Consider the following 19,363-nt stretch of genomic DNA (forward strand, 5'->3'; position numbering starts at 1 on the left):
ATCCTCTTAACAGGATCTTTAGCATACCAGGTTTTAAATTTTTATGAGGTCAAACTTGATAATTTTTTTCTGGATTATACCTTTAGTCCTATATCTCAGAAAATCTTCACCTGATGGTAAGTCATATTTTCTTATGAAAGTTTTATAGTTTTATGTTTTACCTTTAGATCTGTGGTCCATCTTTGAGTCAGTTTTTATATAAGGTGTGAGGTCTGGGTCGAGTTTCGCTTTCTCCCCTATGCCTATCCAAGTTCTCCAAAACCATTTGTTGAAAGGCTATCCACTCTCCACTGTCAAAAATCAGCTAACCAGACCTATAAAGGAACAGTCTGGACTCTCTTGGTGTTTATCCAGTCACCAATACCAGTTTTGATTACTATAGTTATATAACACTCAAAACTGAGTAATTTCTTTTTCAAAAGTGATGAACGATTCTAGGCTTTTTTTTTTTTTTTGCTTTAAAAAATTTTTTTAAAGATTTTATTTATTTGACAGAGAGAGAAATACTGAGAGCAGGAACACAAGCAGGGGGAGTGGGAGGAGAAGCAGGCTTCCCTTGGAGAAAGGAGCCTGATGCAGGGCTCGATCCCAAGACCCTGGGATCATGACCTGAGCTGAAGGCAGACGTTTAAGGACTGAGCCACCCAGGCACAGCTTTTTTTTTTTTTTTTTTTTTTTTGCTTTTTAATATAAACTTAGAATCGTACAGTCTGTGGCTATAAAAAAAAAAATCCTGCTGGAATTTTTAAATGAATTTCATGATACCTGTAGGGAGACTTGAGAAGTGACATTTTTACTGAGGCTTCCAATCCATGAACACAGTATATAGTATGTATCTCCATTTCTTTATATCTTGTTTGATATCCTATATCAGTGTTTTATAGTTTTCACGTACTGATCCTGTAGATATTTTGCTAAATTTATGTGTAGGCAACTCACTACTTTTTTAAGAAAAAGATTTTACTTATTCATTTGAGAGAGAGAGAATGAGAGAGAGCACGAGAGGGAAGAGGGTCAGAGGGAGAAGCAGACTCCCTGCTGAGCAGGGAGCCTGACGTGGGACTCGATCCCGGGACTCCAGGATCATGACCTGAGCCAAAGGCAGTCGCTTAACCACCTGAACCACCCAGGCACCCGGCAACTCACTACTTTTGAAGCAACTGTAAATTGTACTATGTTTTTAATTTTGGTTTCTAGTTATTGTTTAGGAATATAATTAATTTTTGTGTGTGGACTTTGTATCCTACAACCTTCCTATTTACTTATTAGTTCTAACAGATGTTTTGTAGATAGCTTGGAATTTTCTATCCAAGGAGATATATATATATATATATAAAATCTGCAAATAGGGGAAGTTTTATTTTTTCATTCTAATCTCTAGGTCTTTTCTTTCCTTTTCTTGCCTAATGTACTAGATGTGACCCCCGATAGATTATTAAATAGGAGGGGTGAGAGCAGATAGTATTACCCTATTCCCAGTCTCAGGAGGAAAGCTTTCAGTATTTCATAATGGAAGTGTAAGTTTAGCTGTTGCATTTTATATATGCTTTATATCAGGTTAAGGTATTACCAGTCTGTTCCTACCTTGCTGAGAATTTTTCCAATGAATGTGTATAGGATTCTACCAAATGCTCTTTATACATTAACTGTTATGATCATATGATTTTCATTCTTTAACCCATTGATGTGGTGGATTACACTGATTTTTTAAAAAGATTTTTAAAATTTATTTGACACAGAGAGACACAGCGAGAGAGGGAACACAAGCAGGGAGAGTGGGAGAGGGAGAAGCAGGCTCCCCGAGGAGCAGGGAGCCCGATGCGGGGCTCTATCCCAGGACCCTGAGATCATGACCCCAGCCGAAGGTAGACACTTAATGACTGAGCCACCCAGGCACCCCTACACTGATTTATTTAAGGCAGCATTGCACACCTGGAATAAATCCTACTTAGTCATGGTATATAATTTTATTTATATATGGTTGGATTTGGTCTACCAATATTTTGTGAAGGATTTTAACATGTAAGTTAAAAAGTTAACATGTAAGTTCCTAAGATACTGGTTGACAGTTTTCTTTTTTTGTACTGTTTTCATTGAGTATTGGGATTAGGATCATAATCATCTCATAAAATGAGATGGGAAGAGTTACCTACTCATCTACCTTCTGGAACATTGTGTGAATTGGTGTTATTTCCTCTTTAAACATATAGTAGAATTCACCAAGGAAATCACCTGGGCCTGGACCTTTTATACCCCACCACAAAAGGTTTCTAAGTACAATTCAAATTCTTTAATACTCAGAGGATTATTCAGAATATCTATTTTATCTTAGGTAAATTTTGGTTTGTGTTTTTCAAGGAATTGGAATTGGTCAATTTCATCTAAGCTGTCAAATTTATGAAGAAGTATTTGTAGTATTCCTTCATGATCCTTTTATTCTGATCAACTTCTCCACTGTGTTTCTGCTTTCAGTTTCATTGATTTTTTTAATCCTTTGTCATTATTACCACGTTCCGCTTGCTTTAGGTTTATTTCGTTCTTATTTTTTCTATTTTCTTTTATTTTTAGAATACTTACCACAAGATTTACCCTCTTTACAAAACCTTAAGTGTACAAGATGGTATTGTTAATTACAGGTACAGTATTAACTACAGCTTAACTACAGGTACAATATTTTATAGCAGACCTCTAGAAATTTTCATCTTGCTTAACTGAAAATTTATACACATTGATTAGCTATTATTTTCCTATTTTCTTAAGATGGAAGCTTAGTTGATTGATGAGATCTTTTTTTATGATACAAGCATTCAGTGCTATAAATTTTCCTTTTATCACTGTGTGCCACAAAAATTATGATTTGTTTTCTTCTCATTCTGTTTAATATATTTTTTACTTCTCTTGCGTCTTCCTCTTTTAAACATGGATTACATGGAAATGTGTTGTTTGATTTCTAGTTTGATTCCATTATGGTTAAAAATACACTCTAACTGGATTTTAATTCTTTCAAATGTGTCAAAGTATGCTTTATGATGTAGATGTGGTCTATCTTAGTGAATGTTTCAGTGGGCACTTGAAAAGAATTTGCATTCTGCTGTTGTTGGATGAAGTACTCTAAAAATGTCAATTATATAATGTTGTTTAGTGGTGGTATTCAGTTCTTCTAATCCTTGCTGACTTTATGTCTGGTAGTTTTATCAATATCAAGAGAGTGGATATGAAGTATCCAATTTAACTGTGGATCTGTTTTTTTCTTCTTCTTCCATCAGTTTTTACTTCAGAGCTCTGACGTTTGGGACATACATCTTATGAGCAATTTCTGTGTCCTTTTGAAATGTCTATGTGCTCATCCATTATATTTTGGTATTTTTAAAATATGAAGGTAATATTCACATAGTACAGATTAACACTCTGCTTCTCATATGTTTGTTGCAAGTATTTATTTTTCCACGTTTGTTGCAAGTATTTATTTTTCCACGTTTGTCATCTGTCTTATACTTTATCACATTTTTCAGTTTTATGTAGTGAAAGTCAATTGGGGTATTCATTTGTATTTTATTCCATATTTTTAATACTTAAGTCTTCCTACAACTAGCAATCATTTTTTGTCTGTATTTTCTCATGGGTTTATTTTCCACTTAAATAAAGGATATACTTAAAATTTTTTAGTAAACAACAGGTAGTGTTCTATCATTATTTTCTAAAGGTTTTACCAGGTGTCCCGATACTATTTATTAAATGACTCTTTCTCCAGTGGTTTTAACATATTGTTTTCTAAATAATTCTATATGCCATGGCCTATTATAGGCTGTCTTCCACTAATCTACATTCCAAAACTCAGTGTATTTATCACCATAATTTACTAAAACAGACATTAAGAATTCAAATAAAGTTAATTGGAAAAACTATGTAATTAATCTACGTTCTCATTTTTAAAAAAATTAACCTCTTTGTGAGGAACCAGCTTTAAAAAAATCTATTCTTATGGAAGTTTTCTAAAACTGGATTGTAGAGATGTTGCATAGGTGTATCTAAATTTACTAAAACTCATTAAACTCTACATCTAAAATGGTTGAATTTCATAGAATGTAAATTAGGCCTCAATAAAACTATTTTTAAAAAAGATGTAAAATATAAACACTTCTAAGACAAATCGTTTTTAAAAAGTAACTAAAGGCCATTTTTGCTGCACTGAAGCATAAAAATTGGCATTTTAATTAAGAATTCAACATGCTTCTGGCAAGAGTAGAAAGAGTTTAAGTTCCTAGGTTTGAAAAGGTCAAAGTCTGTTAATAAAATCTAAAAACTTCATTCAAAAGTAATAAGATGAAATATAGCATTATTTTTCCCATAAATTTGATCTTCAAAATATATAAACAGAAAAATCTATTTGATGACTGAATGCCTATAGCAAACCGAATTCTAAGGCATGTTTTCCACTTTCCTGACCACTCATATTTCAAGTAAGACAAGTTTCTAGCTCAAGATTAAATGTCAAGAAAACTGGGGGGAAAACTCTAAACATACACCAAAGAAAACACTGATTTTTCTCTTGTAGTGAATTCCCCTCAAGTTTTTATTTTAAAGGCAGATCATGTATAACCATACTAAAGAACACTTATCCTGAAGATATTAATGTTTGGTATGATTATTTTGGCTATACACATATGTAAATAAATGAAGACTGACAGGGTTCCAATCTTTGTGAGTTACCAAAGATGATTACTCAATCATGACTTAATGATCTAGATAAAGAAATAGATCTCCGTAGAGTGCATGAGCACAACCAGTTCATAAACAAAACAAAAAAAAAAAAAGAGAAATTTATTCTTCAGTCTGGAAAAATAAAACAAAAAAAAAGCCAAAAAAACCCCAAGCTAGAGCTCAGGCTACTTACAAAAAAGAACACAGTGACTCCAAGTAAAGGAAATTAAATTCATGGCAGGAAAACTTTCTGATGCCAGAAAGTTTAAAAAAAAAATCCTTCGCTCATCAATAAATAGCCATTACAGGAACTATCCTATTTAGATCTTAAACGTTAAGCAACTGTTCCTCTTAAATCACCATATGGATAATACAGTGCTTATAACTCTTTCGAGTGCAAAGGTTTATGACCCTATAAGAAAGTATTCTTTTGTATGTTCTTTTCAAACAAAAGTATTACATTTATGGAAAAGTTATTAATGGTTCAGAAATGCTAAACAAATTAGAAGCCAATAAGGAAAGCTGAAAAGCTAAGAAGTTAATAAGGATATCTGGAATGCCTTACTATTTCTCAGGTTGGCACTGCTGAGCCTGAGCACAGTCCATGCACAGTGGCAGTTCTAACATTAGTGCTTATCTCTGCAACAAGAGGTGCCAAGTGAGAGCAGTGAGCATGTGAGAGGAAAGAAGACCAAGCAACAATGGACCACAGTATCTGGTAGTGTCTGAGGTAGATTGGTTTTTGTAATTTTTTTCCTGGTATACAGTTAGTTTTTGTCCTATAGTTTACCACCATGGAAGAAGAAATCAGTTCAACCATTTTTTTTGGATAAGGCAAAAGATTTCAAAGAAAATATTTTTGCCTTGTCACTCTTGTGCCTTAAACATTTAAAAGGTTTTCAATGACATAAAAAGATATCTCCTTGATCTGTTCAAAATAGAATCGCCTTGAAAGGTATTTTAGAAATAATTAGAATTAGGTGTTAATGCTAAAAAATGAGAGGAAATAATAAACGTTCACTATAAGTAACAAAATTAACTTTTTCTATAAATAACACTTATGAACATTGTTAATGATGTTACTGTACAACATGATACATACAGTGATCTGTAAACCTCCAAGTATAGATCGACTTGGCAAAGCCATATAAAACTGCAGGAAAGATGAGGTGTGAAAAACAGCAGGATGTAGGTTAAAAATAGACAAGTAAACCATGCATTGAAAATAAACAGTAAAGCTACCAAATGTGATTCATCTCTGAAGCTTTTCCTCTGGGAAAGTCTGCTACTTCATTCAAGTAAATATTTAAAATGGGAGAACAAAAAGGCAATTTTGTTACCCTTAGAGTTTATATGACTTAAGAAATGTAAAGAGCTGTTTTTTTTTTTATGTTCAGTTAGCCAACATATAGTACATCATTAGTTTTTGATGTAGTGATCCACGCTTCATTGTCTTCCGTATAACACCCAGTGCTCCATGCAGTACGTGCCCTCCTTAATACCCATCACCTGGCTGCCCCATCCCCCCACCCCCTCCCTTCTGAAACTCTCAGTTTGTTTCCTGGAGTCCAGAGTCTCTCATGGTTGGTCTCCCTCTCTGATTTCTTCCCCTTCAGTTTTCCCTCCCTTCCCCTATGATCCTCTGTGTTATTCCTTATGTTCCACATATGAGTGTCAGATGCCCCTCAACAGATGACTGGTTTTTGAAAATGAATTTTATTTGAATGAAAGCTCCACTGAAATTGAAGGTTTTGTGAACTGTAAATATTTTCCCCCTAACTTTTAAGTCTCAAACATTCAAAAGGTTTTTACTTTATTTATTTATTTTTTTTGAGAGAGAGAGAGAGAGAGAGCACGTGCGTGTGAGCAGGGGTGGGGGCAGAGGGACAGAGGGAAAGAGAGGGAATCTTAATTAGGCCTCATGACCAGAGCAGAGTCCCATGCGGGGCTCAATCTCACAACCCTGAGGTAATCACCAGAGCCGAAATCAAGAGTCAGATGCTTAACCGACTGAGCCACCCAGGAGCCCCAAAAGGTTTTCAGTGGTATTAAAAGATATCCCATTGATGCCTTCAAAGTAGAATGCTAACTAAATTTTCTATAAATAAAAATTCTATATTGTGATTTTTAAGTATCCAGGCCAAAACCAGAAAAGTGACACTCTTGTTTAGCACTTGAAGAGAAATACCAAAATAAAAATAAATGTTTATATATGCTGCATTCCTAAGAATAAGTTCCTCAAAATATTTAAGAATTAGTCAACATTTGAAAGGAGATGTAGCATGCTAGACAAATGACTTTAGGCAAGTTACTTACTGTTTTATGTAAAATGGGGATGATACCTGCTTTATGAGAATTTAGTGAGTTGATATATATGAAGCATCTAGTTCAGTATCTACAACTAAATTAAAGGTTTTCACCTATTCTTTCTTTTCCTTTCTTCTCTTTCAAGTGGCATAAAATAAAAATTGCAATAAACACATATCATATTGCTATACATGCAAGTTCTCCCCAAAATGCAATAGAAAATTTAATGCCAAAATATTTATCACTGTTTCTTTAAATTAAAATAAATCTACACCAACAGATCAAAATATTAAGAATTTTTGGTCAATGTCATTTCTATGGAACTTTTATAATTAAGTACCTAAGTTCTAAGTTCTTTAAAACAAACAAAAATAAACAAGACAGGACACATTCTTACCTTTTATAATGAAAGCATAAAGAGATTAGTTTTCCTCTTACACTGTTGGTAGGAATGCAAGTTGGTACAGCCACTTTGGAAAACAGTGTGGAGGTGCCTCAAAAAATTAAAAATAGAGCTACCGTATGACCCAGCCATTGCACTCCTGGGTATTTACCCCAAAGACACAGAAGTAGTGAAAAGGGCCATATGCACCCCAATGTTCATAGCAGCAATGTCCGCAATAGGCAAACTGTGGAAAGAGCCAAGATGCCCTTCAACAGACGAATGGATAAAGAAGATGTGGTCCATATATACAATGGAATATTACTCAGCCATCAGAAAGGATGAATACCCAACTTTTACATCAACATGGATGGGACTGGAGGAGATTATGCTAAGTGAAATAAGTCAAGCAGAGAAAGTCAGTTATCATATGGTTTCACTTAGTTGTGGAACATAAGGAATAGCATGGAGGACATTAGGAGAAGGAAGGGAAAAATGAAGGCGGGGAAGTCGGAGGGGGAGATGAACCATGAGAGACGATGGACTCTGAGAAACCAACTGAGGGTTCTGGAGGGGAGGGGGGAGGGGGGATGGGTTAGCCCGGTGACGGGTATTAAGGAGGGCACGTTCTGCATGGAGCACTGGGTGTTATATGCAAACAATGGATCGTGCATCACCACATCAAAAACTAATGATGTATTGTATGGTGACTAACATAACATAATAAAATTTAAAAAATTAAGAGATTAGTTTTGTTCTAGAACTTAAAAAAACTAAACTTATTTAGAGAAGAGGTAGAGAGTTAAATAATGATTCTACAAGTAACTAATAACATTTGTTAGTTCATCCTTTGATATTATTTAGAAGGAAATAAGTTGGATATATTCCTCATATGGCTTTGGTGAACAAGGTCAATTAATTATAGAGTATTAGTGCTTAGAAGAGAACTTCAAATTCTGCAGGTTTTACATCCTATTCTTTTTTTTTTTTAAAGATTTTATTTATTTATTTGACAGAGAGAGACAGTGAGAGCAGGAACACAAGCAGGGGGAGTGGGAGAGGGAGAAGCAGGTTTCCTGCGGAGCAGGGAGCCCGATGTGGGACTCGATCCCAGGACCCTGGGATCATGACCCGAGCCGAAGGCAGACGCTTAACGACTGAGCCACCCAGGCGCCCTACATCCTATTCTAAAAAGAAAATAAAAACAAAAGTTAAGGTTCAAGATTACACAGGACTAACAGGCAGAGCTGAAATTCAACTCTTTCTCAGCCTTCTGCTCCTTTGCAGTATTTCATGATGCATTTTGGCCAGGATTCACAATAATGGCCATGGGGAACACTGCTCTTTTGGCTATTCTAACAATGATTCATGTGTTTTGTTTTCTGTGTAGCTTGTAGGACACAATGAAACAAGAGAACATATGAAGTGTTATCTTGTGTTCTTGCCGCTACCTAGAAAACACTTTTTTTTTCCTTTGAGAAGAATAAAAATATAACTTAAATACACACCCACTAATAAGCTCTGATAAAAGTCTGGGTTACTGTCAGGAAAACAAACAGCCTAAACATTTTACCTTGCATAGTTACAGAAAAAGTCCTATTAAATTGATTTCAGGACCTTCTGAAATTTATATTAGCCAAGGAACAGTTAAGATATTCATATAATCCATGGCAGAGGAGGAAGCAAAGTTAAACTCCCAAATATAGAAGTAGTATTCATCATTAACCTCTCTTCTTTCCTATCACCACTAAAAGATTAAGAATCTATGAAAAAGGGAAGTTAACATTACACAAACTATTCTGAACTACAAACAATTTCAGAGGAAAATTTCTTCAAAGAAGAATTCTCACTTAACCTTTAATTCATAACCAACTCATGCATTCCAGTTTTCATGACTTCTAAATAAAAGCACTAAACTGTTGCTAGTACGGTCACATATATCCTGATTCCCTCATTCACTACACACTTTCAGTCCTCAACCTACCTAATCACTCAGCAGCATTTGATCCTACTCACTACTTCCTTTTCCCCCTACAACTCTTTACTCCCGTCTTAAATGTTCTCGCCACTCAGAAAAAACGGTAATTATATGAGGTGATGGATGTATTAGCTAACCTTACTGTGGTAATCATTTCACAATATATACGTGTATCAAATCATCATGCTGTACACCTTAAACTTACATAGTTACTTGTCAATTACAGCTCAATAAAGTTGGAAAAAATAAAACAATACTGAAATCTCAAAAAAACCCACAAAAAACCAACAACCCACAAACAAACAAACAAAAACCTCTTTACTACCTTTGCTTCCATGACACCACTCTCATCTAATTCTCTCCTACCTCTTTGGTCATGCCTTCTCATTGTTTTTCCACGAGCGGCACTCCTACTCATCCTTCAGTTGTTGGTGGTTCACAGAGCTCACTCCTTATCTCAGTTCTCTTCATTTACTCAAAAATACTTATTGGGCACCCACTATAGGCCAGGAACTCTTCTCGATAATTGTGACAGCAGTGAACAAATCAGATGAATATCCCTGCTCTCTTGAAGCATACATCATATAATCAGACAAAAAAATAATACATAAGTAAATGATATAGTGTTAGAAAGCTATAAGTGGTACAGAAGACAAACAGCAGAATAAAAGGAATCCATTCTAAAACTCTCCTTAGACCACCATATTAATACATCCATGACTTTATCACCTATATTTTAACTATTCCCAAATCTCTATTTGATCACATATTTTTTCTGAGCAGCAATACTCTAAAGACCTTTTCACAATTTATCATGCCTCACACTCAACTCAACATTCATCTTCCACCGTAACTTGTTCCTGTTTTGATAATGGCAATAACCATCCACTGAGCCAGCCAAGTCAAATACCTAGATGCTTCCTGTAGTCTATAGATCTTACCTGTCCCAGAATCTTATTTATCTGCATAAATATCTCTAACATTCTTCTATTCTCACTTCCACTCCTCTAATTAAAAACCTCAGTAAATAGCAGGATCAACTCTGTTGTCTGATGCCTGGGCTGAATCATAGTTCCACCGTTTACTTACCATTTGGTTTTGAATTTAACCTCTGTAAGTGCTAGTTTTCCTATCTGCAAAATGAAGACAACACTCCTAGGTTTGCTTTGATTAAATGAGTATGGCTGGAGGTATTAGCATCAAAATCATCAACAGTACCAGCAGCATGATTAATTCCTAAAATAGCCTCTTAAGTTAGTTTTCCTTCTTCCATCCTTACCCTTCTTTAATTTTTCCCAACACTGCAGCCCTAGTAATCATCAAGATCCACAGGCCTAAACACAATGACCATACTAAACAGGTTCCGAAGGCCTTTGGCATAAGTCCAAATGCTTTGCATGTAAGAAAATTCTTTTCTCCTTCTTTCCTTTTTTTAAAACTTAAGCTTGCTAAAGTATCATCATTATAGGCAAGCCAGCCTGGAGGTGAACTTTTCTGTGAAAGATCTTCAAAATATAAACTTCAGTTTCTTTTTTCAATTTACAGTTTCAGCAGATGATTTTAAAGTTATCACAAAGTTGTCTTTTTGTTTCCTTCTAAGTACATATTTCATTTTTATGGTCAAAATATTAAATGGCCTTTGATTTAATCAATCACCATGGTATGATGGAATACAAAATAAGCATTGTGAAAACCTGTGCAGCAATGGAAGCCAAACAGATGATTTAAATTATTTCCTTCAGGCTTTTTATCACATTTTCTCTTCCTATGAAACAAACACAAAACACCATTGATTGACTTCATGGATTGTTATGCGGGTATTTGTATATGTTTTTGTATGTGTGTGTACACTCATATGTGTTTGTAGGTGAACTGACACTTAACTAAAAGCATCTTCTTAGATGATAAAAAAAGTCACCATAAAAAATTATGTAATACAATAAAATGTCAGAAACTATCATAGTGTTCTAGAAGCTATTTATATGATTTTGTAAAAAGCCGTATCTGCCACTAAAAAGTAAAAACATTCTATTATTCATTTATTTGACAAGTACTAGTGTAAAAAGAACATAAAATGAAATTTACTAAATACAATTATTGAGGTCGAGCAAATTCACAATTATAGAGCAGGTCATAGTGTAAGAAGATAAACTAAAATGGAGTATGTGTTCTTTAAGCTTTATAATTACTGAGAAGCCTTCTGAAACAAATATATTACATTACTTAAGGACTAAGCCATATTTTAAATATATTTTACTTATTGACCATTATGAAACTTGCAGAATTTATATATTTAAAGTGCAACTTCTTTAAACAATTGATAAAAATAGTTTAGACAATTAGAATTAAATTTTAAAAATGTCATAATGCAAAAGAAATATGCTGTCCACCAATTAATTATCAAAAAGCTAATAACCCAGGGCTTAGTATTAAGATTTGGATTTAGTATCATCATATTATGTTATTATTAATATATATAAATTTAGATAATATAAAGTTAAATATCTTAACTTTTACCTTAAAAATACAAATATTTTATTTTTATTTAAGGCCTCAGATTTTTAAAAAGCCAAAATATTATATATAATGTATATCCCACTGACATTTACTCAAGAAAGAATTCTGGTAAAATTGTATATTACCAGAGTTTCTTATGAGAATAAAATGTATTCTAAAATATGGTTATTTAACCACCATAACATAGTACATATCCCTTACAAAAATATTCTAAAAATGAAAGTAAAGAGCTTAATTTTTAAAAACAATTGTAATTTGTTTTACCATTACAATGTTTAATCACATATTTTAATATTCTTTTCATTTTATATCATAAAAACTTTTGTTATCTTATGTGTTCCTAGACAAATAAAAATTAACTAGAAAAAATCTAAAAATATGTGTATGATATTCAAGATTGTGCAATGTGAGTAATAATAAAGAATGAATTTAGCAAGGTAAGGAGACATGCACTGCATACTATTAAAGTGTCAGTGTCTAATTACCCTTTTAAAACTAAATAGAATCCTAATGCTCACACCCTTAAATATGACCAATTAATACAATGAATAAAGAAAATTAGGAGATAAAACAGTACTATCAATCTTGTTATGACAGCCAAAAATGACTTTGCTTGTAAAGCAGTTAAGGTATTCTGAAATTGTCAGGGACTAATTATTAATTGGCTACTTAGATATAAAAATTTACAAATGATTCATGTCTATTTGATGATACCCCTATATTGTGATGAATCATAATTAGACATTTGTAACTTGATATTCCTCTACCTGTCCAATTCTTTCACAAGAACACATGAAATACTGTTATATTCAAGATAGTGTCGAGGAGGATTACTTATGAAACATGTGGAAGATTTTACCTGTCCAACCAGGCAAGCAGACTCTTGGCTGCTCCTATCAGATCCACAACCGAAGTGAGAAAGTCATTTGGCAATTTTCGGCTGGTTCTCCCATCATAATGGCCACTCCTTCTCCTCCCTGTTATAAAATTCTGTAGATTTTTGGCAGATGCATTCAGCTTGTGAGAAAGGGTTTTTAGATTTTCTGTTTCCAAGCCATAATTCTGAATTATAAAAAGAGAGAAAACAAATATACTTGAAGTCAATATTATATTCATTAACTAAAATATTTACTAAGTATGTTACTATGTACAGGCAACAGAATTAGTATTAAGAGTTACAAATGACTAAGATAGGATTCCTGGCCTAGCAGAACCCACAGTCAAGTGAGGATCTGGGCAAATGTAAGATAAACAAATTACAATAAAATGTGTTAAATGCTAATATGAACATGAAAAGATGAGGGCATTATATCTTGGAAATATGCCATGCAAGAAAGAAAGATTATTAGGACTCATAAGTGTTTTTTTAAACCCAAACTTAAGTTCATTTACTTGTGAAAATCATTTTTATCAGTAATTATTTTTTTATTAAAAGATTTTATTTATTTGAGAGAGAGAGGGTGCACGCAAACGTGAGCTAGGGGTGGGGCAGAGGGAGAGGGAGAAGCAGGCTCCAGGGAGCCTGACATGGAGGCTCAATCCCAGGACTCCAATTGGGATCATGACCCCAGCTGAAGGCACACAGTTAACCGACTGAGCTACCCAGGAACCCCAGTAATTATTTTTTAGTATCTATTCTATTAGCATATGCATAGTCATGAATGTAGATGCTATGAAAAATTCTGCTTTCCCAAAGTGAGCAAAGAAAGCACAAGCTAATGATAAAATGAAAAAGAAACAAATCATATGCAATATAGCTTTATTCTGTGTCCTCTCCATAATGACTCACATAAGAACTTCTATATGGTACCAGAAAAAAACTCTAATTTCTCAGTGGTACCAATACACTTTTTCCTTTTCATAATACAAATTATGAAACTGAACTTATTTTTATTTTTTGTCATGGCTGCACTAGCTCACAGCCAATTATGAAGCACATGGAAAACAATCATACTGACTTTTTGCTAAGTTTGTTTTCTTATATTTCCTTGGTCTCATTTTTGAATTTGCAGTAATATTTACTGTTTAACCTTAAATATTGTGTCTATAAATTAATGTAGAAAGAAGTTATATGAATCAATATAAATAGCTTTAAAAAAAAACACATTCAATACAAAACACTCTAAGATCTCCACAAATAAACTTTAGGGACAGATTTCATAAGTTACAATTAAATTTTAAAAGAGCTAATTGTGAGTTGTAAAACACCTCCAAGAAAGGCTGGTTAACCTGCTCAAAAGATGACTTTCATCAAACTACTTAGCAGCATGTATGTTATCGTCATGTGTAAAATTAAAAGTATTATTACCTTATAGAAAAATCATAAAACCCAAAGAATTTTAGATAGTTTCTGAAGCCCAAATGAATTCTAAGATTGATTTATCTTCCTTTTACAGTTGAGGACAATGAAGCACAGGGAGATTTTCTCTGTGCTTACAGAGCTTAGAGTAGACAGAGTTCAGAATGGGACTACAAGTCACAAGGCCATATGTGAGGGGATATTTAAGCAAAATGGTAGATAAAATACTAGGGGTATGAAAAAGGGAAGCAAATGGCACAATATATTTAGCTGTATTAAGTCAACAACCACTGGGTAACTATATGAAATTTAAGTTTATTTCTTCTATGGTAATTTAAGAAAAGAAACTTGGAGGAGAAAAAAAAAAGGACTAGAGGAGGATTTGGACACATAAACATTGAAAACCAAGTATATATAAATAAATACCAAAGTTATGTATGTTACCATTGAAGGTCTTTTAGTGATAAAAGTCTGAATGTTCTTTGCTAAAAATTTATATTTTTTATTAAAGAACATTCCTTTTGGAGCCATGGATCTCTTTTTTTAAAAAAACATAGTTATTAAATATTCACTACTAAATTTGAATGGCAATATTCTCTTAAGTCAAAACGTTTTGTTTGCACAAATAAAACAACATTCTATTCAGATTCTCTTGCATCTGAGCATGGATTATCTGTGAAACATTTGGGAAATTTTATCCAGCTTGTCAGTATATTAAGAAGGAAATCCTTTTGAGGTGCCTGGGTGGCTCAGTCGTTAAGTATCTGCCTCTGCCTTCAGCTCAGGTCATGTTCCCAGGGTCCTGGGATCGAGCCCCGCATCGGGCTCCCTGCTCCGTGGAAAGCCTGCTTCTCCCTCTCCCACTTCCCTTGCTTGTGTTCCCTCTCTTGCTGTGCCTCTCTCTCTCTGTCAAATAAATAAATAAAATCTTAAAAAAAAGAAGGAAATCTTTTTATAAGTTTATTAAAGATATTCTCTAATGACTAGATAAGAACAATTTATAATCATATCAACTTATTTTTTAATTTGGCTTGAAACAACAGAAATTTTTTCTCATACTTTGGAGATCAGAAATCCAAAATCTTAAAAGTATTCTCATTTTTAATTTTTGTGTATTAATGATTTTCATGAGGAAACACTTGTTTATAAACATAATAATTTCTTAGAGAAGCTCAAATGATAATAGTTCATTAGAGAGGAAGCTAATCAATCAACCTGTAATATAACTTTCACTCTATAGCCATTAGTTGCCATATAACACTAATTTCTCTTTATATATAACACTAGCATCTCAATATTTTCTTAGAAAAGGTCAGAATAATTTAAAAAGAATAATACAGATCTTATAAATAAAAATATGAAGGCAAAGTAAAAATACTTTGAAGCCTTCAAAATTTAAGATAATACTAAAATTATTTTTTAAAATACAACTCAAGAATTAGGGAATAAAAAAAATATTGTGGAAAAAACCTTTGGAAGGATACCCTGAGAGAACTTCTCCTAACTTGGAAACCTACTAAAGAAATATCCTACATGGACCAGAGATGAAAAATGAGGACAGTGGAATGCAGTGGGCAAGAAGAGACAAAAGATATGTAGTAGAGGATGGAGAGGGAAATTCTTAAAACTAATTCTAGTTAAACCAATAAAAATAAATAAAATAAAACTAGTTAAACCAATAACTCAAAAGCATTTTTAAGAAAATTTTCTAAGACCATGGGGCGCCTGGGTGGCTCAGTCAGTTAAGTGTCCAACTCTCGATCTCAGGTCAGGTCTTGATCTCAGGGTTTTGAGTTCAAGCCCCAAGCTGGGGCTTAACTTAATAAAAAGAAAAAAAATTCTGTAAGATTATAAAAATAGGTTAGAAGCTCGTCTGTATACAAGTGTCTGTGTAGTACTATTTTAACACAAGGGATAGATTAGTTGATCTCAAGTTAATTTTTATCATCAAAGTTCTCAATTCTAAGTAGCTCAAAATCAGTTACTGACAACACATAGATCTTCTTATTTCCTTCATGAAAGCAGATGGTGTGCTGTGTCTCACTAAAGTCACCAGTAAATCATGCTCCTGTGCCTACTACATCAAGAAGTGACAAGTGAATGATGCACTCCTTTGCTTTGGTCCAGAAGTATGCAGACAATAAGTACTGACTCAAATTTTATTTTTTAAAAGTTCTTATTTAAATTCCAGTTAGTTAACATACAGTGTTATATTAGTTTCAGGCATATAGTACAGTGATTCAACACTTCCATACATCACTCTGTGCTCATCACAAGTGCACTCCTTAATCCCCACCACCTATTTTCACCCATCCTCCCACCCACCTCCCCTCTGGTAACCATCAGTTTGTTCTCTACAGTTAAGAGTCTTTTTTGGTTTGTCTCCCCTCTCTCTAATTTTTATCCCTTTGATTGTTTTGCTTCTTAAATTCCACATATGAGTGAAATCATATGGTATTTTTCTTTCTCTGATTCATTCCACTTAGCATAATACACTCTAGTTCATCCACATAGTTGGGAATGGCAAGATTTCATTCTTTTCCTTATTTTTATTTTTATTTAAATTCAATTAGACAACATATAGTACACACATAGTTTCAGATGTAGAATGTAATAATTCATCAGTTGCATATAACACCCAGTGCTTACCACATCATCATGCCCTCCTTAATGCCCATCACCCAATTTCCCCAACCTCCCCCACCTCCCCTCCAGCAACCCTCAGTTTGTTTCCTCTAGTTAAGAGTCTCTTGATTCCATTCTTCTTGATGGCTGAGTTAATATTTCATTGTATATACACAGCACTTCTATATCCATTCACCAGTCGATGGACAACTGGGCTCTTTCCATCATTTGGCTATTTAGATAATGCTGATCTAAACATCAGGGTGCACGAATCCCTTTGAATTAGTATTTTTGTATTCTTTGGGTAAATACCTAGTAATGCGATTGCTGGATCATAGAGTAGTTCTATTTTTAACTTATTGAGGAACCTTTACACTGTTTTCCAGAGTGGCTGCCCAGTTTGCATTCCCACCAACAGTGCAGGTTTCCCTTTTCTCCACATCCTTGCCAACACCTCTTGTTTCCCGTGTTGTCAATTTTTGCCATTCTGACAGGTGTGAGGTGGTATCTCATTGTAGTTTTGATTTGCATTTCCCTGATGATCAGTGATGTTGAGCATTTTTTCATGTGTCTGTTGGCCATCTGGATGTCTTCTTCGGAAAAATGTCTTTTCATGTCTTCTGCCCATTTTTTAATTGGATTATTTGTTTTTTGAGTGTTGAGTTTTGTAAGTTCTTTATGTATTTTGGATACTAACCCTTTGTCAGATATGTCATTTGCAATTATTGCAATTATATTCCTCATTCCTCTTTTAGTTTTGTTGATTGTATCCTTTACTGTGCAGAAGCTTTTTATCTTCCTGAAATCTCAATAGTTTATTTTTCCTTTTCTTTCCCTTACCTCAGGAGACATACCTCTAAAGAAGTTGCTATGGCTGATGTCAAAGAGGTTACTACCTATGTTGTCCTCTAGGTTTTTTATGGTTTCAGGTCTCATATTTGGGTGTTTAATCCATTTTGATTTTATTTGTGTGTAGGGTCTAAGAGAGTGGTCCAGTTTCGTTCTTTTGCATGTTGCTGTTCAGTTTTCCCAAAACTATTTGTTGAAGAGACTTTTTTCCCATTGGATATTCTTTTCCTGCTTTATCAAAGACTGACAGACCATACAGTTGTGGGTTTACTTTTGGGTTTTTTATTCTGTTCCATTGATCTATATGTCCGTTTTTGTGCCAGTACTAATCTTGATGACTACAGCTTTGTAATATAACTTAAAGTCTGGAATTGTGATGCCTCCAGCGTTGCTTTTCTTTTTCAAGATAGCTCTGGTTATTCAGGGTCTTTTCTGGTTCCATACATATTTTAGGATTGTTTGTTCCAGTTCTGTGAAAAATGCTGGTGGTATTTTGACAGGAATTGCATTAAATGTGTAGATTGCTTTGAGTAGTATAGACATTTTAACAATATTTGTTCTTCTGATCCATGAGCATGGAATATCTTTCTATTTGTGTCACCTTCAATTTCTTTCATGAGTGTTTTACAATTTTCAGAGTACAGATCTTTTACCTCTTTGGATAGTTTTATTCCTAGTATCTTATTGTTTTTGGTGCAATTGTAAATGAGATAGACTCCTTAATTTCTCTCTCTGTTGCTTCATTATTGGTGTATATAAATGCAACAGATTTCTATACATTGATTTTGTATGCTGTGACTTTACTGAATTCCTCTATCAGTTCTAGCATTTTGGGGGGGTCTCTCGGGTTTTCCACAGAGAGTATCATGTCATTGGCAAAAAGTGAAAATTTGACTTATTCCTTGCCAATTTGGATGCCTTTTATTTCTTAATGTTGCCTGACTGCTGTGGCTAGGACTTCCAGTACTATGTTAAATTACAGTGATGAGACTGGGCATCCCTGTCTTGTTTCTGACTGAATAGGAAAAGCTCTCAGTTTTTCCCTATTGAGGATGATGTTACCTATGGATTTTTCACAGATGGCCTTTATTATGTTGAGGTATGTTCCCTCTAAACCTACTTTGTTGAGAATTTTTATCATGAATGGATATCGTACTTTGTCAAATTCTTTTTCTGCATCTATTGAAATGATCATTTGGTTCTTATCCTTTCTTCTATTAATGTGATGTATCACATTGATTGATTTGTGAATATTTAACCACCCTGGAAACCTAGGAATAACCCCCATTTGATCATGGTGAATGATTTTTTTAATGTATTGTTTTATTCAGGTTTCTAGTATTTTGTTGAGGACTTTTGCATCTATGTTCGTCAGAGGTAATTCTCTTTTTTAGTGGAATCCTTATCTGGTTTTGGTATTAGGTAAGGCTGTCCTCACAGAATGAATCTGGAAGTTTTTCTTTTCTATTTTTTGGAATAGTTTCAGAAGAATAGGTATTAACTTTTCTTTAAGTGGTAGAATTCCCCTGTGAAGCCATCTGGCCCTGGACTTTTTTTGTTGGGAGATTTCTGAGTAGCGATTCAATCCCTTTCTGGTTATCGGCCTCTTCAAGTTTTCTATTTCTTCCTATTTCAATATTGGTACTTTATATGTTTCTAAGAATTTATCCATTTCTACCAGGTTGTCCAATGTATTGGCATATAA

At 33.9% G+C, this 19,363-nt stretch overlaps 1 protein-coding gene across 4 annotated transcripts in view; it reads right to left on the minus strand.

Moving 5' to 3' along the window:
• Positions 1-19,363, minus strand: part of CNKSR2 (connector enhancer of kinase suppressor of Ras 2) — a 275,956-nt gene that overhangs the window by 184,245 nt on the left and 72,348 nt on the right. For all 4 annotated transcript variants that reach the window (XM_028122619.1, XM_028122618.1, XM_028122617.1 and 1 more), the window contains exon 3: positions 12,745-12,947. In XM_028122619.1, the coding sequence (XP_027978420.1) occupies positions 12,745-12,947 (203 nt within the window). The remainder of the gene's footprint in view (positions 1-12,744; positions 12,948-19,363) is intronic.

This window comes from Eumetopias jubatus, unplaced genomic scaffold, assembly GCF_037043125.1.
Source record: "Eumetopias jubatus isolate StellerSeaLion01/CBP00866 unplaced genomic scaffold, mEumJub1_p1.0 scaffold_11, whole genome shotgun sequence".
NCBI classification, from domain to species: domain Eukaryota; kingdom Metazoa; phylum Chordata; class Mammalia; order Carnivora; family Otariidae; genus Eumetopias; species Eumetopias jubatus.